This window comes from Urocampus carinirostris, chromosome 3 (assembly GCF_059441175.1).
Source record: "Urocampus carinirostris isolate Australia breed hairy pipefish chromosome 3, RoL_Ucar_1.0, whole genome shotgun sequence".
Classification (NCBI taxonomy): Eukaryota; Metazoa; Chordata; class Actinopteri; order Syngnathiformes; family Syngnathidae; genus Urocampus; species Urocampus carinirostris.
The window spans coordinates 42,176,354-42,200,124 of record NC_142351.1 but is presented as its reverse complement, the minus strand read 5'-3'; the positions used below and the strand labels follow the sequence as shown (position 1 = coordinate 42,200,124).

The 23,771-nt window shown below is 42.0% G+C and overlaps 1 protein-coding gene across 2 annotated transcripts in view; it reads right to left on the bottom strand.

Annotated features, from left to right (window-relative positions):
• The window catches only part of celsr3 (cadherin, EGF LAG seven-pass G-type receptor 3), a 143,429-nt gene that overhangs the window by 39,745 nt on the left and 79,913 nt on the right, over positions 1–23,771 (bottom strand). For both annotated transcript variants that reach the window (XM_088331916.1, XM_088331918.1), the window contains 7 exons: positions 13,598–13,739; positions 11,748–11,868; positions 10,317–10,500; positions 8,459–8,560; positions 8,267–8,361; positions 7,041–7,250; positions 169–364 (listed from right to left, as the gene is read on the bottom strand). In XM_088331916.1, the coding sequence (XP_088188042.1) occupies positions 169–364; positions 7,041–7,250; positions 8,267–8,361; positions 8,459–8,560; positions 10,317–10,500; positions 11,748–11,868; positions 13,598–13,739 (1,050 nt within the window). The remainder of the gene's footprint in view (positions 1–168; positions 365–7,040; positions 7,251–8,266; positions 8,362–8,458; positions 8,561–10,316; positions 10,501–11,747; positions 11,869–13,597; positions 13,740–23,771) is intronic.

Here is a 23,771-nt window from a genome sequence, read left to right as displayed (position 1 = left end):
TATTCTTCCTTGCGCTTTTTACCACTCGTTTTTGTTCTTAAAACACCATACACATTTAATGGTCAAATTTACACACTGCACCTTTAAAGATTAATGATTACATATTTAACAAGAGCAACTTTGTGGTCGGCCAGACAATATTTGACATGTATGTCTTTATCAACTCACCAATATTTGGAGCTACCAGTGCCACAGGGTTGAGGTATGTGAGTTTCATGTTCTGGGCTAGATTTTGCGTATACTGCACCAGCAATTCCGAAAGTTCAGCCGGACCACTGAGAATATGGTTCTGACCCTGGGTGAGGGCGCGCCAAAGCCCCTCAGTTCCGGGGCCCAAGAGCACACTGCAGCCACGCAAGATGTTCTGGAAGGAACCAAAAGAGAAGAAGATTGAAATAAACACAAACATAGAAAATGCACTTTTCGTTTTCATTCGATTTCTTTTGTATCCCTTGATTTTTTTTAGAATAGGGATGTCCAACTCAGTTTGGGTCTTGGGCCAAATCTAGATTTTCTGCTCACAGGCAGACCAGATCAGTAAACAAATTTCAACTCCAAATTTTTAAAAATGTTTTTCAGTATCATGCTTTATTATTTCGCCTACCTACTGTAAGTAACCTACCAAACTTATAATCTTGGATGATAAAGGATCTTTTCTAAACATAACATATATTTTTTACAAACATTGCGGGGAAAAGATCTTTACCTTTGGAATTAAATGTGTTAACTGGTTTATTTTGACATTTGACTGAATGCAGTTTTACACGCGATCCAACTCACCACTCTATACAAACTCAACACTGCCCTCTAGTGGCCGGGGAGAGCATTTGGTCTGCATCTAAAATTTAGGTTAAAAAAAATAGGGAGTCTCTGGGTCATTATGGGTCAAGTCTTTTCACATACGCAGGAATGTCTGGTGGGTCCAATTAAATTATCCCAGGCAGTATGCATGACATGTCTGCTTTAGAATAAACACGACTTGCAATTATAGCATAAAGGAAGACGGGAAAATATAGGTGAGTGTGTGAAAAAGATACTAAACCAGAGAGATCATTCATAGGCTGCTGTTCTCATTGTGATCATAGATTATTTATGATCTGCTGTGTGGGTGGAGGAAATCATACTTCTCCAGATCTAAAAACGTGTTGGAGAATCAGACAATAATAGTACAGTGGAGGAGTAAAGCAATGAAACATAAGGGAAAAATATTGGCTGTGAGGGGCCACGTTGATATTTTCAATAGTGAAATATCACCAAGAAGCGAGATTGCAATAGATCAATCACAAATGCATTAAAAGCCCAAATGGAAGTCATTTACATTTGATATTTCAAAAATAACAGAATTGGATATGAATATTTCACTTTCCGTATGATACAGATTGCCATTCATCTCACGCACTATAGGATTTCATTGAAAATGGCACTGGATTCCCATAACAACTATAGCATTAGAGTCTCAACTGATTTAGTAACGAAAGCGTTGTGAGGTTTGATGCCAAAACCTAAAGATATCCTTGAACTAACCAAAGAAACTCTCGTCATACTTTGGAACCCTTCTTCAATAAATGAGGGTTGTATAGACAGCCCCCGATTAGCCACAGTGAAGCAGTGGTGAAAAAAATCAAATATATGGATAAGGATAGACGCTTCAAAAGAGCGTTTTTCTTTCTAAAATAGATAAAGAAATCCCTTTGCCACCGTCGGGTCAGAGAGGGATGACGTTTTGTGCCCGACCTCAGAAACACGATCGCCATGATGACCGAACGGAAACCTTGGCCGCCGAAAGGTTCATGCATCATTCATGCATGAGTTCAGTGTTAAAAAGTTGTTTTGCATGCAAAGTGCCTTTGCATTTTTTGAAAGCATTGTTTAGATATTGGAGGCATCAAAAATGCTAAAAAAAATCTAAAAAAAGCACCAAAACCGTAGTGAAAGTTCTGCTTGAAAGGCTTCCTTTCACTAAAAGCTGTTTATCACAGTTTTATTGAAAATAAGTATCTTCACGAAACTTAACAAATCGACAAACTGTTGTCTACTACAGTGATTTTCAACCACTGTGCCACGGCACACTAGTGTGAGAAATTATCCAGTGTCACTTTTTAATATTTGAAATTTTATAAAACATTTATGAATCATTTTCTGCAGATATCATGTCATTGTCAAGTGTCTGTGCTGTAAAACCTAGGGGTATTATAAATGATATTGTAATTAAACATACTGTTCAGTGTCATTTTATAATATTTTTGGTTAGTGGTGTGCCGCAAAATTTTTCCAATGTAAAAAAACATGCCCTGGATCAAAAAGGTTGAAAGACACTGGTCTATTAAACAATTGTAAAACTAGAAACATACTTTTTTATATATAGCTACAGAACTACATTTTCTGGAGGGCTTCAAAAATGAGTCAAAATGGCAAAAAATGACTGCCACTGGCTCTACCCATGCAAGAGAAACATCTGGCATTTAAAACAAGATCCAAACAACTTTTTTCTAATTACCCCAGCATTCTAATGATAATGTATGACTTCCACCACTGTGTCAGTTTCTATAGCAACCCATCTTTGTGGCATAACAATGAGTGAGCCTTTTGTAATCGTATGATATGAAGCCACAGCAGCAAAGTAAGGGAATATCTATTAATCCTTCCTTGCCAAACCCTTGCAAAAACTGAAAATTAGAAAATAAAATATTCCCTCTTAATTAAAACATTGTGGTAGTACAGTATTGCAAACAATAATCACTAACTACAGTTACATAAAGAAGCTGAAGACTCTTCAAATGCTTGATGTTTGGAAAGCTTGCTATTGTGTCCAAATGCCATCAATGTTCTTGCTCTCTCATCAAATCAAATTAAGCGAGCTGCGTATTATAGCAGGACGACATTTGCGATATTAGATGAGCTGCCACTAAAGTAAAGTCCCAGCAACAATGTCTGCTTCTCCTAGGCTTCCAGATGTATATCGAGCTTAAGCAGTATTGCATGCATAGCTTTAATGTATAATGTAAGGGTTTAGTGTAATGACGCAGTAAACACGAAATTATCAGTTGCGCGGCAGTAATCCTTTTGTGAAACGAAAAATCGCACAACTGATGTTGCTTGCACGGATTAGAGATGCTCTAATCTACTGTACAGCAGTTGATGATACAGTCAGATTGGGACACAATGGTCTCAGCTCATGTCATCCTCACAGTTAAAACTGAAAATAGAATCAGAAATATTCTTGGATGCTAATGTAGCATACTTTATAGCAAGAGTATCCCAACTAGAGGTCAGATTGGGCCTAAAAGAATCCAGCCTGACCCGACCCAGGCCCTTGGGTATTAAAGCCCGAAAAAGCTGACCCAAACCAATTAGGTTGATTTGCAGGACCGAGCCTGAAGCAAGCCAGAAATCTCATATTTTATTTTTGAGGACTCAGGAGTAGGAGTGATTCTGGCCGACCCCGGAGGGAGACAAAATCCATTTAAAGCTCGTCTTGTGCAACAAAATCGAAGTTAAAACAAGACTGCATAAACATTTACATCTTTCATATTTACGTTTCTGCAGAGGTTACATTTACCTACAATTTTCCATCATTGACAGATTTTTAAGAGCAGACAGGAAAACTTTAAGGCCGTCAGTCATTATGATTTCTGAATTTTGGGCCGTAAACCAAAACAGCAGTACGTCCTTAAGACATTGCGACACTTTGAAGTAGAGGCAGAGAGACAACAATGACAGGTGGATAATGTTAAAAATAAAAAACTGGGCGAGAGAGAAGCTCGACTCAACCCAAACGTAATGATTGACATTTCAGGCCCTACTACACCAGAGTTTCAGGTAAGGCACGGCTCGTGCTTAAAACGGCAGCGGGTAGTATTTGACCACTAGATGGCTGTGGTCTAATGCTGCTACACTGTGCTCTGAGGCACTGGTTTTGGTTCGCAAGATGCCAGACAAACATGGCGGCAAACTGTGGGTGTTGATTTCACTATGTAAAAGAAATGCATATGAGTTTGATCTATATGACTTTGCAGGGGTGCTGGTATATTACTGTGACGCCAAAAAAATCCAAGTGAACCCTGGTTTCTTTATTTCTTTGGAGATGGCCCTCTGAAGAAAACTTATGAGCAAACTATAATTTCTCGTATTATTTTGTTTTTAACAATATCTTTTATGACCCTACTAAAAAGTTTTAACACCCCTTCGTTATTTTATTTTCATTAATATGTGTTGTTATCGCTACTCCTAGAAGGTGCCAATATCGCAAAGGAAAACATCACTGTCCTGTGAAAAAAATGAATCGCAGATATTTGTGTTTGTTAGTTTATTGCCTCAACCAGGGGTGGAGAACCTTTTTGACCCAAAGAGCCATAAAAGCAAAAATATTTTGACCTTTTTAAGAGAGAACCACACCATATATTTTAACAAAGAATTCAATATATCGACCAAAACCCACACTCCAGAAAAAAGCTAATGATTCTGCATATTTTATTTAACTGTGCTGTTTGGTGATTTGATAAAATAAAATACAGTGGTTCAGGAGGAAAAAGACACCTGCTATGCTTTGTTTTAAATAATAACCAGGTGAGGATTATGTACGCAACACTGAATAGATATATGTATATATATACTATGTTTGATGCAAGGGCTATGCTGGTGAAAGGCTTACGAAGCAAATGGGCCTCACTGTGAGGTGACATCACAACTTTGGAGAGGATTCTAGAAACATGCATTCGGGGGTCCCATAAAACTGTATAATCCGTCTGGATTGTTTCAACAACACTATTTGTGTGCTGTGAGCATAAACCCTGAGGATTGTTCTTCACAATGCCATCTGTAAATAAAACCAATGTGCAGAAAATGAATAACCTATTTTTCGGTCTATAAGGCGCACCTAACCCACCTAATTGTAACATGTGTTTGCCCTTTTTGTGCAATAAGCTACGGTATACGGTATTCATACGAAAGTTTCAGGTTACGAAGTACCTAAATGGGAAATTATTGCCTCTCGTTACAAAGTCAATCAGACAGTACAGTACGCGCTGCTATTTGCCGCTTCCAGTTTCCCCCAAAAATAGTCAGTGAAAGCGCACCCTCTTGTGACGCTTTTCACTAACCGACCTATATAAAGTGGTTATTGCTTCAAATCAGTCTGGTAACCAGTGCGCATGCGTGCTCCCCAGCATGCTCTTCGCGTCACCGTCACAATTCGGAGTTCACAGACGAGGAAGAGGAGGATTTCTGGCAGCACGCAGCCATCATTTGATCAGCCCAAATCAAAGATATTTTAGCAAAATTACATGAAGTCTCGGAATTTCTGGAAAGGAATCACCCGAAAAAAGTGTTGACTGGTGGGGCTATTGCAAAGCTTGCCTCGCGCATTTCTGACGGATTGGCAAAAGCATACATCAATGGATTAGTTTTTCAATTAATCTGAGGCAAAAAGGTAAAGTAATATTTTCACAATACAATTTATTAATTGTTTTTTACCACAACGTGCCTCTCTTTTTATGTTTTTTTGTGCGGTCATTGAATTTTAACTTTAATTTTTTTCATGTTCTGATGCTCTTTTCTGGTTAATGGAAAATATTATCATTCTGTATTTTTGGAGGGCTTGGAACAGATTAGCGCATTTACATACAAAATCCTTCTCTACTTAAAAGTTCTCAGGTTACGAAGCTACTCTCAGAACAAATTAAATTTGTAAGTAGAGATACCACTGTAATAATAATGCCAGAGCCTGTGTCCCATATTAATATAATACACCACTTAAAATGAGTCTCTCCCGCAGTTACCTAAGAGTGCTGAGGCTCATTTTGACTGCCATTTTTGTCCCAAATAATTGTTTCAAAAGAAGGTGCAAGCAAAGTTTTTTGTAACAATGTCACAAAATACTGCCAACAAGGATACCCGAGTATTTACCTTCAGTGCAGATGGCGCTGGGCATCGTGAAAAAGTGTGCGCAACCTATGTATAGCTCCGTCCATTCCTTACACTTACCCAATCAAATTGCTCTGGGTGCTTTACTAGAGCTCTTGGGTATGTTTGGTTTGGGTTGAGGTTTGTTCTGTTGATTTTCATCATAAAGTGTCTCAACAATGAACATAAGTTGTTTAATGAACTTCCATATAAAGGATTATTTAGCAATTTACTGCCACAACGTGGTATGTATGTGCAAGACCTTGACTGTAAACTGTGGTTAGAATTGTGTCCTAAATATACTGGTCTGAACCCTTCAAACGTCAGTATTGTCTCGGCTTTGCATGTGTGACAACTGGCTCTAGATTTAACAATGTAATAAATAACTCAAGCTCCATTTTATATCCGAGTCATATGTACTCATGAAAAGAGACATAAATGGCTCGCAAGCCATAAGTTCCCAACCCCTGACCTAACCCTCATTCAATGGTATAGCAGTTTTTAAAAGAGTATCAATATTCTAAACATGTGAATCTTAAATGTATTGCTGTTTTTATTTTTAAAAAGTTTATATTTGGGGAATCGTGTTTTTTTCATCCTCTGGGAAATCGTGTTTTTTTCATCCTCCGGGGAATCGTGTTTTTTTCATCTTCTGGGAAAAAAAATATATTTTGTAGATAGGTGTTTTTTAGTGTCAAAATGTGATATCAGATACTTCCTCTATGCAGTTTTACACATTGATTAATGATAATTTGGATCCAAAATGTTCTATCATCACTGTAAATTCAATTTTGTAATTAGGGTGAGCACATACCATACAATTCTTGCATTGCTATAGTTCCGGACAAAAAACAGAAGAAATTTCCCCACAAAAATGAATCTCATATTTTTATATTATGATTGAGGAACCTCACTTGATCTTCACATTGAGTATATATGCTGTAGCTTTTGACACTTTTCAGAGTTCACACTTCATATACAGACCCTGTCTATGTAAATGATCGAGATATGCTCACTGTTGCTTCTCTATATTCCAATTTTTACCACAATCCCATTCTGACTCTTGTTACTCACCAAAAAATTATCATTGAATGTACTTTGCATTATTGTCGAAAAGGTAACAATGGCTAGACATCTACCTCATTAAAATGTGCATCTTGAGTGGCGGTAAGCCCGAAGCCACTTTGCAGGGTTTCAAAGCTCAGGAGGCGTGACAGCAGTCGCTCTGCAATGAGCAAATCGTTCCCGTAAAGGCGGCTGGTGGCTTCTGTGACATCACGGATTTGGTGTGCCAGCTTCTTCTCCATGATTGTGTTCAGCTCGGTTTCATTGCGCTCGAGGGAATCCAGCTGGATGGAAACAAAGACACAAACACATATTTTTTTTTTAAATTAGTCACAGATAGTGTGACTCCTCACATTTAATGCAAATGGTTTGCTAAATATTTCACACGCAAGGGGACACGAGAAATTTAGCCCTGAAGTTTTCTGACCTGGCTTCTTTCCTCTCAAGCTGTGACGTTATTGAAGAAACACATTATCATCAAAATGGTGAATCCCATTATCAATACACGTGAGGCAACTCCGAAACAGACAGCAATCGTAGTGACCAGCAATTGCGCACTACTCATTTCCGCTTGGAGAATTGGAACTAACCCTGTCACTGGAGGCCTTGAGACTGTTTTGTCGGAGTTGCTTGCTTTAACCTCCAAAAGCTGTGTGTGGTGAGTTTACCTGCCGCGGATAAAGCGTGCGTTTCTAGTGTGCCTTTGCCTCCTTTTTTAGAATCAATTTTGGCTTTTTGTTTGTGATTTTCGCGGTTGGTTTAAGTTTGTACGGCCAGCAACCAGTTATTGTAGGGGCTGCTAAAGGCTTTCCTTCTTTTTTTTTTTGCTCACGATTGGCTGCCCACCATTGGTGGCACCATTTTCGCCCCAATGGTTGCTCATTGTGAATTATTTTATGCCGGTTAGGCCCTGTTTGGCTGTTCACCTTTTGTCGTACCATTACTGCATCCACCTGAGAACCCTAGGCATTCTCCACGAGACCAATCAAAATTTCGCTTAAAACACTCATAAGCTTGTCCATAGAACAACACATAAAACAATATGGCGACCAACTTGCTTGGGTGCTGGTGTTCCTCTGATGACATCACAGCTCAGGATTTCAGAAAACTCATATTATCTTTAAAATGCGTTATCTCGTAAAATAATTGGAATATACAGGTGAAATATTTATAGATTTTATCCAAACAGCGTATTCCCTCACATTTTGCATGTTTAAGAATTTGAGAAGACCTTTAACATCTGCTATAGTCGTACATAAAAAAAATTCCTTTATTTACTAAGTACCACATGTCCACATACAGCAGCGTTGAGTTCCACAAACGGAGGAGAGGTGCAGTTGTAAAGGTCTGGTTCCATCCAGCCTCTTTCAATATCACAGTGTCTGATCGCAGCCCCTGCAAGCCCCCAACCACAAGAGAACAAAAACATTTGTTTAATTGTTGTTGTACAGCCCAAACCTGTTTGTATTGATGAAGATTCTGATGGACTCACCCACGGAACCTTTTGGGCAGGGCACAGCAGCAGGTAGGTTGAATTTGGTCCGTGGCCACCAGATCCCCTGAGTTATGGTTTTAGGGCAACCATCATAAATGACTGAGAAAAAAGGGCGGGAACAAAAGAGTAGTAAGCGACAAATGCAAAAGTATTGGGATGGATGTGTCCCTCAAAATATCGAGAAATCGTTGTTTTGTCCACACCAATACTATGAGATCCCCTAAAAAAATTGATCGATTAAGGGCTAAATCCCATTCTCTGCTAAAGCATGGACGCATGTGACCGACGTGATTGGCTTTTCCTATATTTGACGCAAGATTTGTTTAGTTGCTTGGTCGGCTTTTATGAGCATGTAGGGTTGTGCGTCACCTGTAGTGAACTGTCGGCAGGGCGTAAGTAGGGGCGTGGCTTTTTGAGGACCCACATGCGGAACTAACCGATCAAATGTGAGCTCCAACAATGTAATTCATCGTGAAATTCGCTAAATTTTCATCATTTTTTTGGGTAAAATTATTTGAGCATTACCTTGAAAAAAAAAGAAAACGTCTGTCTTATTTGATGAATTTAACATAAAAGTGATAAAACGCGCTGAAGAAAGAAGCAACCTTGAAGCACAGAGAAATTTTGGTGTATGACAAAGCTTCTCGATTATTTTCTGTCATGATCCCCCAAGGAGGAAGACCTCTCGCCCCCACCCCACCCGACCCCCCATGTCAAACCATATGAACATAAAAGATACAATTTCATAAGATCAATACATTATTATGTATTCAAACTGATCACCAACTCAAAATGACCTGAATAGCAAAACTATATAAAATAATTAGTGCAGATTTTGTAAACGAAAGGTCATGTTTGGAATACAGACGCTGCCCTACTTACGAAGGAAATAGGTTCAGTGCTTTATTTTGTATGTTTAAGGCTTGGATATGTAACCTGTATTGTTTTGTACTAAAAAATAAACATTTCATAAAGTAAAATGCTCTATAAAGATGAATAAAGTTGAGTTTAACTTACTTTTGGAAGATGCGCTTCCAGAGGTCCTTCTCCATGGTAAAAAGTGGCAGAGCAAAAGCGTTCCGACAATTTTCTCAACCGCATCAAGCTTTCTTATTCCACTTTAATTTCAAAAGCAACGGCTCGCCTTTTTTACACTTGACACCAACCATATTGAATCTATGCACGAGATATTAAACAATAAAAACGTAAAGTTCTTAAGACGCTGGAGGAACGTTTACACAAGAACTAGGAAGAAGAAGCGGATTTCTTCTTCGGGATGGATGCTGGGTGAGCTCTTACCCGACATGCGCGTCGGTAGCGGCGGAAAGAATCACTACAGTAATGTCCTGTTCTCGGGAAAAGGTGCACACAATACAAAATATAATTTACAGCAATGTCTGGATATTTTTCGACATCCCAAAAAAATGTGAGAATCTATTGTTTTTTGTAACTCGGATGTTCATAAGCAGGAAAGCTACAATGAGCTCATTTTACAATACGTACACAACTTTTCTAAGCAGAGTTTGAAGCAGCACATAGGAAAGCTCAGCTCTTTCTCAATTTTATTGTTCCAACAGCACTCGCTGGTCTAATGAAGTAGGAATGTGGGATGACTGTTATCAATATTAGCCACTGATAGGTTTGGGGTTGTCATTGTATTGGACCAATTCATAAAAAAATACATAAATAAATACGGAAAAAGCACAGCCAATACATTTGTCTGATGCGTCATGTGCTTTAGCAGAGAATCCTCTGCGCAGCTAGTTGAACGAAACTTTGATCGATTCATTATTTTTTCTAAGTGACACGTAAATTAGGTTTTGGTTTACCACATGAGAACATAAACGGCCCTCACCTTCACAACCAGAGTTTGTGACCTCAGCAAAAGGGTTGTCACATGTATTGCACTGACGACCAATCACGCCAGGCCTGCACGGGCACTGGCCATTTTCGGGGTCACATGTCCGTGAGAAAGAGCCCACCGGGTAGCAGTCGCACGGTAGGCAGCTGTCTGAGCCCCGCGGATGGTAGTGAAACTCCTGAAAACACACAACATGGTATATAATGAGAAAAAACACGTATTAGCTTTGCTTTGACACAAAACTCATTTGCTGACATTGGAATGAAACTTCCATCATCACAATTTTCAGTTTTAGTTAATTGACCAAAATATATTAGTAGGGTTTAAAATAGAGCAGGGGCTGGAAACCCAAAATGTCAGAAGAGCCATATATTGGACCAAAAAAAAAAAACACAGCAGCAGTTTGGAGCCGCAAAAATTAATAGCTTTATATAAGCCTTATAATGAAGGCAACACATACTGCATATATACAGTATAGGTTTACTGTATATAATTGTATTCATTGGAAAAAGTTAAGAATCCTGTATCGTTTTACATTTGTGTCAGGTTTATTAAACATTTTTGAAAAAGCGCCAGGGAGCCACTAGGGCGCACCAAAGAGATGCATGCAGGCCCAGAGCCACCGGTTGCCGACCCCCGGAATAGAGGGATTGAAATAAAAACATATTTATTCTATCTGATTAATAGACATAGATGTGCAATACATTAAGTTTGTCTTTTGTGAGGAAATCCAAGTTAAACATGACTATATAAGAGAAAAAAAACAATGATGGGTGGATAAGAATAAAAAAAAGGTTTAGCAAGAGAGAAGCTCTGCCCGAACACAACATATCGCCTCAACCAAAAATTTTGGATCAGGAGGGGCTTGGGCTCTGAATTAATATTTTACCTCTAGCCTGAAAGTGGCGAACAAACCATTTTCATGCTTGTGAAAGGCTTATTTGCTTTGGAGTTGTTCAACCGTTCGCTTTTAAAAAAACACAGCGATGCACTTTTCCTTGATGAAAGGCCGTTGGCCAGAGGGATTTGATAGCGAGTAGGTTTGTGAAAGTGGTGCCATATTTCAAGCCATTTCTAGAGGGCTTTCAGACATCAACTTAGAATCTGACTGGCTAAACCAACAGCTTTCTCATGACTGATATTATTCCTGAGGCCTTCAAATTTTTTTGTGAAGATCTCCGGGTAGATTTCGGAGCCTATAAACATGTAATGGCTAAAATGTGATTGAGTAAATGCCTAAATATGAAAGCAAATATCTGGAAGCAGGATAACTAGGGAGAATCGATGACAGGAAGCTGACAGACAATTTGAAATCATTCAATAAGTATTGATGGACAAAATATAATTAACATCACATGATTCAGCTTTTTTTAGGCCAGCAGAGAAGGCTTTGCAGGCCCTCATAGCCCACCACTGGTGTCTTACCTTGCAGCGACAGTGTCCACTTGTTTTGTTACAGTCGGGGTCGAAGCCATTACTGGCGTTGCATTGACAAGGCCCACAAGTGGGAGATCCCCACCAACCTCTTGGACACTGGTGGTCAATCCTAAATGAGAAAATAAGACTTTTAAATTGGTGGAGTACTTAATTATATACACTGGATACAAAAAAACTGTTCAATTAAAAACATATCTGTGATTGATAAAATAGGACCTTAACACCTTAACCACAGTAATTGACGTCAGCACTGCATTTTTTACCTTATTTTCCTTCTTTGTAACAAGAATATTTTATGTCTACCTACATCAATTTTAGATGTCTGATGAATATCTGGCCTGCTTCAGGTAATTTTTATTGACCTTAGCAAAGAATCAAAAGCCCCAAACAGTGAGTCATGTGTAAATACTGTGTACAGCCATTGAAGATAAAAACGATATAAAAAAAAACAATTCCTGCTTTTTGTTTTTTAGAGTGTGGAAGGGATTTTTGTTATACTAAAAATGACTTCAATGTTATGAATTGCGGTGGACCGAAACAAAGCATGGTTCTCAAAAAGATGGAATTTAAGAATAAATTCATCAACAAAGTAAAAATGGTCGAAAACAATAAAACTGCTAGAACCCAGAAACAAAAACCAAAGCTCCCAAACCAGGATGACACAGAAAAAATACCCATGGTGGAATATGAATGTAGAAAACTGGAATCACCTGACATTGGTTGCTGTCCAAAATGTCATGATAAAGGGTGAAGCAAATTAGAGAAAAGTATTGGTTGATTAAACACACTTGTCCCAATTACACCGATTAAGCGCCTTCTGGTAGATAATATTCTCTTAAAATGCTGTGTAGCCAATCCTTCAAATTGAGACTGAAAATGTTTTTCATTCTGTTTCCCGGATATCATTATCTGAAACACAAATGTGGTGCTTCAAACAGGCGAGATGAGTTTAACATGAAATAAATTAGACTCTTTAATTTAATTGGTCAATACATTTTGGTTAAAATTATTTATTGAGCACTTAATTTTGCTAGAGTGCCTCCGGGTCAGGCCGTAAAAACATTGTCAGACAACAAACCAGTCCAAATATTTAATTACTGTGTATAGATTTTCAGTGAAGTCATGTTTATTTGTATAGCCCTTAATAACAAGAACACAGACTAAAAAAATATTATTACACCATCCCCCGGTCTAAAACCTATCCTGGAAAAACAAAAACAAAACCTCAGCATGAGCAAATTAGGAAACCTTGAGAAGGGGCCTAACATGAGGTAATCAGCTTTAGAATATAAGCGTGTTTTCAGCCTAAATTTAAACCAAGGTTGTCAAACTTGTTTTAGCTGGGGGCCAGGTGCTAGATGAAAAATCTCATTGGGGCCAGACTAGTAGGTTTAAGAGAAAGAGAGAAAGAGAGAGAGTTAAAAACAGATCAAAGGAGACAAAATAAGAGAGAGAGAAAAGTTAAGAGAGGCAGAAAAGAGGAGAAAAAGTGAAATAGAGAAAGCACAATGGAAAGAGAGAAATGGAGGAAAAAAGGAAAGAAAAAGAGAAAGACAGAGATGGAAACAGAAAGAAATAAGGGAAGACAGTGAGAGAGAATGATCAAAAGAATGGGAGAGGGGGAAAAAGAAAAGAGGATTAAAAAGGAAGAAAGGAAGTGAGGAGGAAAGTACACTTACAAAAAGAGCAGCAATTATAATCACGATATATGAATGTTTTTTTTTTTTTAAAGACAGGAACTTGATCAGAAAACCCTGCACAAATTCGGACAGAAATCGGTCCTGGAACTGTTGCGTAATCCCACTGATGAATGCATCTACTAGAACCGGCACACGTACCTGTTCTGGCAATACTGTCCATAGTGGTTGTCACCACAGTCACAAATATAACCGTGTGACGAGCTGGGTTTCCTGTGGCACTGAGCGTTGTTTTCACAAGGATTCAGATGGCAAGCGTCAGTGCAGCTTTTTCCATAGTAACCTGCAAAAAGAAGATGCCCACAGCATCAAAATCCAGACTGACAAATCATCCTATCATGTACGCCATGCTCGTGGGATAAAATTCATCATTAGAGCTATATGTTTCCCTTGAACCATACCAATATTATTCATTGAAAACGAGAAACAAACGTTGTGATTGTTTGGCAGGAGCGTTCTGTATAAATATTTTGCAAGCATTTGCTAAGCACACAGAAAATAAATATCACCGCATTTGAAATTGAATAAAATCGACACCAATTAACATCAAAACCAGCGATAAACTTTTTACTTTTGTATTTGTGGAGACGTTGAGGTTTTTTAATTTTCCCTTGCCCTTATGCAGGTTTTAGATCAGGGAATGGTTTAATCATAGTCTATAGTGAGCAGCCCTTTAAGACTCCTTGTGATTAAGGGCTATGCAAATGAATATTACTTGACGTCTAACCCCCGTCTTGTGTTACTGGCCGTGGCCAACCCAAAACTAACCTCAACAACCCAAACACCCAAACAAGTTAAGCACCTCGGCACCTAAGTTGGTCATGCTTTCGTCCCTCCAGATGAAACGGGACACAAGGGATCGGCCATGTCACTCGGGTCAGGGTGACACAACACACTCTTCTGTTTAACAGCAGTGCCCGACAGCCTTCACTGGTTTACCCCTGCCGCATCATAAGGGTGCCTAGCCGATCCTTTAGCACTCGTCCAAACATCCCACTATCCTTTCACAACACTTCTCCACTCATTCCTATCACCAACAAGAGCTCTAGCTTCCATCATATTTAGACCTCTTTCCTGCAGTGCACTCATAACCCCTTCCATCCACGTGAATCGTGGCCTTCCTCTTGGTCTCCTTCCATTGACTTCTGATCCGTAGATCCTCTTCAACATTCGCTTCTCATCAATGTTTCCAAACCAACTGAGTACTCCCTTGTCCACACGCTTGCTTAGTTCCACTACTACTCCAGTTCTGTCTCTCACAATTTCATTTGTCAATTTATCCAATCTTGTCACTCCTAACATACTCCTCAAACACTTAATCTCAAAAACATTTAATTTTCTTCTCAAATCTGCATTCAGGCTCCAAGTCTCTGCACCATTCAACACGGTCGGCACAATCACACTCTCCCACAATCCTTTCTCAACATCCATACTCATACTCTTGTTGTTCATCACTCTCCTCAGAGCACCCAAAACTTTGCTTCCTTGATTCACTCTGTGCAATACCTCACACTCCATTCCACCAACTGCAGCCAAATCGCAACCCAAGTACCTAAAGCTTTCAACTTCTTCCAGCACCTGTCCATTCAACCTTATTTCCAACGCCATGCCCACTCCATCCCGTGAACACTTCATCTTCCTACTCTTGCCAACATTCACAGATAACTTACGCCTATCACACACTCTTCCAAACTCCATTACCAACCTTCTCAATGTTTCCTCTGAATCAGCCACAAGCGCTGTGGCATCTGCAGACAACAACTGACTTACCTGCCACTCTGTTCCACTGTTATCCCTCATCTCTACACCTCAGCCAAATACTCTTGCATTCACCTCTCTCACCACACCATCCATGTACACATCAAACAGTCATGGTGACATCACACACTCCTGTCTCACACCGGTCAACACAGGCAACTACTCACTTGTCTCACTCCCTACTCTTTTTAAGTTTCCTTACCAATGAAAATACTGTTTTTTCTGATTTTTCGTGTGGGTTTCTGGGCATTTTTTTCTGCATCTCGATTTCAATTTTAAAAAACGTTAAAATGAACCTTAAAGTAAATATATAGATATTTCAAATATTGTGCTACCTGGCTGTTACATATGGGTATTACAACATTTCTAATAAAAAAGTTTTCATTTCAATTTTTCTTTTTGATAATTTAATTGTGACAACATCAATAATGTTAGGGTTGGTTTCGACTCATCGATATTTATTTCAAGAACAAATCATTGGAATCATTATTTCAGCGATACAACTTTAATACTGAGAGAAAACTTTGGTCCTCGATTTCCCTCGCCCGGACGCGGGTTACCGGGGCCCCCTTCTGGAGCCAGGCCTGGAGGTGGGGTCCGCTGGCGAGCGCCTGGTGGCCGGACCCTTACCCACGGGGGCCGGCCGGGCACAGCCCGAAGGGACGACGTGGGACCCTCTTCCCATGGGCTCACCACCTGTAGGAGGGGCCAAAGGGGTCGGGTGCGCAGAGAGCTGGGTAGCAGCCAAGGGAGGGGTCCTTGGCGCGACGATCCCCGGCTACAGAAACTGGCTTTTGGGACATGGAACGTTACCTCTCTGGCAGGGAAGGAGCCCGAGTTGGTGCGTGAGGTTGAGAAATTCCGACTAGATATAGTCGGACTCACCTCTACGCACGGCTTGGGCTCTGGTACCAGTCCTCTCGAGAGGGGTTGGACTCTCTTCCACTCTGGAGTTGCCCGTGGTGAGAGGCGCAGAGCCGGTGTGGGCATATTAATTGCTCCACGGCTCGGCGCCTGTACGTTGGGGTTCACCCCAGTAGACGAGAGGGTAGCCTCCCTCCGCCTTCGGGTGGGGGGACGGGTCCTGACTGTTATTTGTGCTTATGCACCAAATAGCAGTTCGGAGTACCCACCCTTCTTGGGGTCCTTAGAGGGTGTGCTTGAGAGCGCGCCCCCTGGGGACTCCCTCGTACTGCTGGGAGACTTCAACGCTCACGTGGGCAATGACAGTGAGACCTGGAGGGGCGTGATTGGGAAGAACGGCCCCCCTGACCTGAACCCGAGTGGTGTTTCGTTATTGGACTTCTGTGCTCGTCATGGTCTGTCCATAATGAACACCATTTTCAGACATAAGGGTGTCCATATGTGCACTTGGCACCAGGACACCCTAGGCCGTAGTTCGATGATCGACTTTGTCATCGTTTCGTCGGACCTGCGGCCGCATGTTCTGGACACTCGGGTGAAGAGAGGGGCGGAGCTGTCAACTGATCACCACCTGGTGGTGAGTTGGCTTCGATGGTGGGGGAAGATGCCGGCCCGACCCGGCAGACCCAAGCGTGTTGTGAGGGTCTGTTGGGAACGGCTGGCAGAATCTCCTGTCAGAAGAAGTTTCAATTCACACCTCCGGCAGAACTTCGCCCATGTCCCGAGGGAGGCGGGGGACATTGAGTCCGAGTGGACCATGTTCCGCGCCTCCATTGTCGAGGCGGCTGATCGGAGCTGTGGCCGCAAGGTAGTCGGTGCCTGCCGCGGTGGCAACCCTCAGACCCGTTGGTGGTCACCGGCGGTGAGGGATGCCGTCAAGCTGAAGAAGGAGTCTTATCGGGCCTTCCTGGCCTGTGGGACTCTGGAAGCAGCTGGCAGGTATCGGCTGGCCAAGCGGAATGCGGCTTTGGCGGTTGCCGAGGCAAAAACTCGGGCATGGGAGGAGTTTGGCGAGGCCATGGAAGCCGACTTTCGAACGGCTTCGAGGAAATTCTGGTCCACCATCCGACGTCTTAGGGGGAGGAAGCGGTGTGCCATCGACACTGTGTATAGTGCCGATGGGGCGCTGCTGACCTCGACCCGGGACATTGTGAATCGGTGGGCGGAGTACTTCGAAGACCTCCTCAATTCCACCGGCACGTCTTCCTCTGGGGAAGCAGAGCCTGAGGACTCTGGGTTGGGCTCTCGTATCACTGGGGTTGAAGTCACCGAGGTTGTCAAAAAACTCCTCGGTGGCAGGGCCCCGGGGGTCGATGAGATCCGCCCAGACTTCATTAAGGCACTGGATGTTGTGGGCGTGTCATGGTTGACGCGCCTCTGCAACATCGCGTGGACATCGGGGACAGTGCCTCTGGACTGGCAGACTGGGGTGGTGGTTCCCGTCTTTAAGAAGGGGGACCGGAGAGTGTGTTCCAACTACAGGGGAATCACACTTCTCAGCCTCCCTGGTAAGGTCTATTCAGGGGTACTGGAGAGGAGGGTCCGCCAGGAAGTCGAATCTCGGATTCAGGAGGAACAGTGTGGTTTTCGTCCTGGCCGTGGAACACTGGACCAGCTCTATACACTCTTCAGGGTCTTTGAGGGTGCATGGGAGTTTGCCTGTCCGGTCTACATGTGTTTTGTGGACTTGGAGAAGGCATTCGACCGTGTTCCTCGGGAGGCCCTGTGGGGAGTGCTTCGGGAGTATGGGGTACCGCACAGTCTTATCCGGGCTGTGCGGTCCCTGTATGCCTGGTGCCAGAGTCTGGTCCGCATTGCCGGCAATAAGTCGGATTCGTTCCCGGTGAGGGTTGGGCTCCGCCAGGGCTGCCCTTTGTCACCGATTCTGTTCATAACTTTTATGGACAGAATTTCTAGGCGCAGCCTTGGCGGGGATGGAGTCCGGTTTGGGGGCCTCAGCATTGCGTCACTGCTTTTTGCAGATGACGTGGTGCTGTTGGCTTCCTCAGCCCGTGATCTTCAGCTCTCGCTGGAGCGATTCGCAACCGAGTGTGAAGCGGCCGGGATGGGGATCAGCACCTCCAAGTCCGAGGCCATGGTTCTCAGTCGGAAAAGGGTGGTATGCTCCCTCCGTGTCGGGGAGGAGGTCTTGCCCCAAGTGGAGGAGTTCAAGTATCTTGGGGTCTTGTTCACGAGTGAGGGTAGGATGGAACGGGAGATCGACAGACGGGTCGGTGCAGCGTCTGCCGTCATTCGGACCCTGTACCGGTCTGTCGTGGTGAAGAGGGAGCTGAGCCGAAAGGCAAAGCTCTCGATCTACCGGTCGATCTACGTTCCTACCCTCACCTATGGTCATGAACTTTGGGTCATGACCGAAAGAACTCGATCCCGGATACAAGCGGCCGAAATGAGTTTCCTCCGCAGGGTGGCTGGGTTCTCCCTTAGAGATAGGGTGAGAAGCTCAGTCATCCGGGAGGGACTCGGAGTAGAGCCACTGCTCCTCCGCGTTGAGAGGAGCCAGTTGAGGTGGCTCGGGCATCTAATAAGGATGCCTCCTGGACGCCTCCCTCGGAGGTGTTCCGGGCATGTCCCACCGGCAGGAGGCCCCGGGGGCGGCCCAGGACACGTTGGAGAGACTATGTCTCTCGGCTGGCTTGGGAACGCCTCGGGGTCCCGTCGGATGAGCTGGAGGAAGTGGCTAGGGATAGGGACGTCTGGGCTTCCCTATTAACGCTGCTGCCCCCGCGACCCGACCTCGGATAAGCGGAAGACAATGGATGGATGGATGGATGAACTTTAATACAAATACAAAATGAAAAGTTAAAACAGAAAATATGTATTTGCAAGACTAAATAAACAACAGCCAGGAAGGGACAAAATTAATAACTCGTTCCTAATCAAATAACCAAATTAGAGTAAGTGTGGAAGGACTTCTATGCAAGTATGTGTTAAGATGCATGTGTGGCAAAAAAAAAGACGCTTTTAGTGTATTTTTAGCAGAGATATTACTGGCAGTAGCTCAGGAGGTAAAGCGCTCGTCTTGGGATCACGAGGTCGCAGGTCCGATTCCCAGCTCCTCCGTGTTATATGTTGAAGTGTCCTTGGGCAAGACACTGAATCCCTAATGCCCCCGATGAGCAGGTAGTTGCCTTGCATTGCTGACGCTGCTATCGGTTAATTAGTGTGTAAAAGGGAAAGTGTGAAGCACATTGTAAAGCGCCCTTTAGTGACTTGAAAAGCGCCCTATAAATGCAGACCATTTACATTTACTTTTAGCAGTTGATTCACAATATGTCCAGTCCACTTACGATTTCAGTTTTGGCTATGTGTTTTATAATTTTGTTTTCATTGCAGTTAAACCAAGCCTATTATTACAAATGTGACGATTTCCCTTTGAGCATTTTATAATGTAGTGATTTTCTTTTTAATTTGATTTTGATAGACATTCCTGACAAGTCAAGAAGCCTAGATGTAATAAACATATGTATGTGGTTTTTGTATGCATTTAAAACCCAGAAAGCGTCTGTGATGACCCCTATCACAAAACGAGGGTTAGTTGTGCAAAAAATAAATGAAAGATGATACTGGCGCTGAGGTGTTTTCTTATTTTATATGAAAGCAAAACACAATCTGAGAATAGACATCCCTACATTATATCCATTCTACGTCAGTGTGGTCTATTTTATTTTATACAACCCGTATTGTTTTTGCACTCGTAATTTCAGCACACACGATGAAACGTGTACAACCGTGCACACACTCCTACACGCCACCATCAGTCATATATATCTCCTCCGTTCACCATGGCAACTGACAGGAGCACACTGACAACGGCCTTGGCTTTGTTCGGGTACTTTTAATGACACGGCCCCGAGACAACAATATACGAAAGAAAAGGAGACACGCTGAAATGGAACCGTTTCAGGCTGTCCAAATAGACAATACTGCAGCAGTCGGTTTTCCAATAGTTTTTTCTTTTTCTAGAAAGGTGAGCTTCCAGTGGAATTCTTTTTACGACATGAATCTACCGATTGCAATTTTTTAACATCCTGTCACCGTGCTGCCGCACAATTGCAAAATCACATGAATCAGAACTTGATCGTTTGTAACCAAAACATAGCATTGTATAATAGGATTATTGTGTAAATCATTGGGGAATTAACCTCTAGTGCAGGGGCTGGACCCCATATTGGGCCAAAGGGCCATGAAAGCAAATTATTTTATTCTTCTTTTGGGTGGCAGGAGCCATACCATATATTCTAAGACAAAATTCAACAAAACCGCCAAACCTGCTCTCCAGACAAACACCAATTCTTAAATGTATCTTATTTCACTTTATGACGTTTGATGATTTGATCAAATCTATTAAAGCCTGTGTTCCATATCAACAAAGTTACCGCTTAAAATTTGTCTCCCTCCTGTATTTATTTAAAATCGCCAAGGTTCACCATTATTATTGTTTCAAAACAAGGTGCAAGCAGGGATCTTTTGTAAAAATGTCACAAAATATCGCAAACGAGATGGATACAGGTGTGTTTAGCTCCGCCCCCTCTAATGGGCACGTGGGGCGGATCTATGCACTCATTGCACGCACACCCTTCTGCCTGTCTTCCGTCGGTATCCTTCTCTTTTGCAGTATTTTGTGACATTTTTAGAAAATAACTTTGCTTGCATCTTGTTTTGAAACCATTATTTAGTACCAAAATGGATGTCAAAATGAACCTCAACAAGTAATTGCGGGAGGGAGACAATAATTGAGTGTCGAATTTATGTCTATATGGGAAACAGGCTTTGGCGTTCGTACTTCGTACATGTTTTTTAACGTCACACAGTGAAATAAAATAAGCTTTTGTCTGGAGAGAGGGTTTGGCGGTTTTGTTGAGTTACGTCTAAAAATATATCGTATTGTTCTCTCTTTTTCTTTAAAAAAAATAACAACTAAATATTTTACTTTCATCGCTTTTCGGGTCATAAAGGGTTCCCACCCCTTGCTGTAAACTCTAGTTGGAGTGATACCCAATATATTCTGGTAACCATGGAAACCAATACCATCTGTTTCATGTGGGGGAAGAAAACCCATACAAACAGAAACAGCCCGGAGAGGGATGGGAGACACCAGGTTGTACTTGCCCAAGACACACCACAGGAGTTGGTGCCCCTACGGCCCTACCGGCTTTGTGATCTGAGAAACTTTGATTCTGGACCGAACTAAGCACCAACCGTTTTAGCTTTGCATATAGTACAATTGGAACAATAGGAAGATAAACACAGCTCAGATTTGATCTCTTAGCCATATGTACACATGAAAAGAGCCATACTTGCCTCCCAAGCGATACTTTCCACACCCCTGCTCTGGCTTTTCTGGGTTTGTAATACAGAGTTAATAATAATTGCAGTGTGCTGGAAAGGTTGTTGTCGTACATCAAAGCCAGATATCGATCAAATCCGCTGGCAGCGTTGGTTCATTTCTTTTGTCATTAAGCAGTTGGTGACTGGCAGTCGTTTTATTAGAAATGGTGGAAAAGATTGTAATTAGACTTCATGTAGCTATCTGTGATTGCAATATCTGGATTGTACCCATACTACCTCGCCCGGCAAAATGTAAAACTTTAGATTTTGATATTGTCAATTAAGTCTCTAATACTCTAAAAAAAATATAAGTGAAGAAAATTAAGTAATTAGGGGTGAACTTAAACAATAAATGAACAACATAAACAATAAACACATTTGAATATTGAACACCTGCAAAAGAGATTGCATAGGATGCCAGTTTGTTATTTTGACTTTTATACCTCACTGTTGTTCGTTTTTTTTACTATAATGCACTGCTTACATCATTGACACTATTGATTCCCACACTGTTTAGGGGATGGGCGGCATGGCGGGTGAGTGGTATGCGCGTCCGTGGCAGAGTTCTAAGGTCATGGGATCAAATCGGAGTTTGCATCCAGCTATCAACCTTCCTCTGCAGTTTGCATGTACTCCCCGTGCTTGGGTGTTTTTTCTCCGGTAACTCTGGTTTCCTCCCACATTCCAAAAACATGCTTGTGAGGTTAATTGGCCGGTCCAAATTATCCCTAGGTGTGAATGTGCGAGTGAATGGTTGTCCGTCTCAGAGTGCCCTGCGACTGGCTGGCAACCAGTTCAGGGTGTCCCCTGCCCACTGCCCAAAGACCGCTCCAGCACCCACGCGACCCTACTGAGGATGAGCGATGCAAATCATGGATGGATGGAAGTTTAGGAGATTTGATCAAATAAAAGGGCTTTTAGAATAGGCTAGAATTTCTTATCTGAGGTTTGGGCTCTCCCCTGTTCTTGCAAGTTCAAAATCCATTGATGCCTACGCTCCTTAATTTGAGTGTCTACTAAACTGTAGACCTATCAGGAAAATAATCAATAATTCATGATAAAACTGAGATTTTACATGTGCTCAAACAGAAACCAAACACTATTATTTGGGGAATGATAAGTTTATTCAGTTTTTAAAAATAGAAACCTGCAAAGGAGATTTCATAGGATGCCAGTTTGTTATTTTTGACAATTATACCTCACTGTTGTTCATTACTTCGGCTACTATTAACCATTAACATTGTTGTCCCTATTGGCCAACCATGTTGCTGTTCCTTTATTTCCAGACCCTTAAGGGTGAATCTGCTTTTTTCAACCTAGAAGATAAAAAAATGAAAGGGTTTAGGAGAGGGGAGGGCTTTCAAAACTGCCTGGAATTTCTTACCTGAGGTTTGGGCTCTCCCCTGTTCTTCTTGCAAGTTCAAAATCCATTGATTTCTATGCTCCATCCTAGCTGTCTTCGGGCAGTGGGCACCCCAAACTGGTTACCAACCAGTCGCAGGGCACTCAAAAACAGACATCTCACTCGCTCATTCACTCCTACGGACAACTTGAACCGGCCAATTACCCTGACATGTCTTTTAAATGTGGGAGGAAACCGGAGCGCCCGAGGAAACCCAAACAAGCACAGAGAGTACATGCAAACTCCACTCAAGAAGGCTGGAAGAGATCCCATGACCTCAGAACTGTGCCACAGTGGTTGGTTGGTTGGTTCCCTTAACCACTAGGGTCATAGAGGCATAATTTCCTGTGGTGTGACTTTGGCAAGTACAGCCTGGTAGCACCCATCCATATCATATCTGTGTATTATCTTTATATATATGTGTGCGGAAGAGGAGATTACAGATTCTTATTACAGCATTCTTACAGGGGGAAAAAGTTTCCACTGTTTTATATAGTTTGTACTTTATTATACTGGACCAAATATGCACGCAGCCATTTGGATGTCTCACAAATGAAAGGGAATTATAAAGCAGCTGAATACCTCCCTCATTATTTCACCCCCTACCCACCCCCGCCATTATTAAACTTTTATTTGTCTCCAAGCTGCACTCAGAGACAAAAGCACTTGTACAACATTTTTCATTTTTAATGATGGTGATGATGAAAGGTAACGAGGCTACAGTCTTAAGTAAACACAGGCATGTGCAGGATTGTTAAAGACATATTTATAGTATATGACTGTCTGTGCAAATAATCTAAAGGCTAGCTGATGGGCTAGCGAAGGACACCACAGGAACTAGACTGTCTCTATTCTTCCGTTGCCAGGCCCAAGGCATCAAAT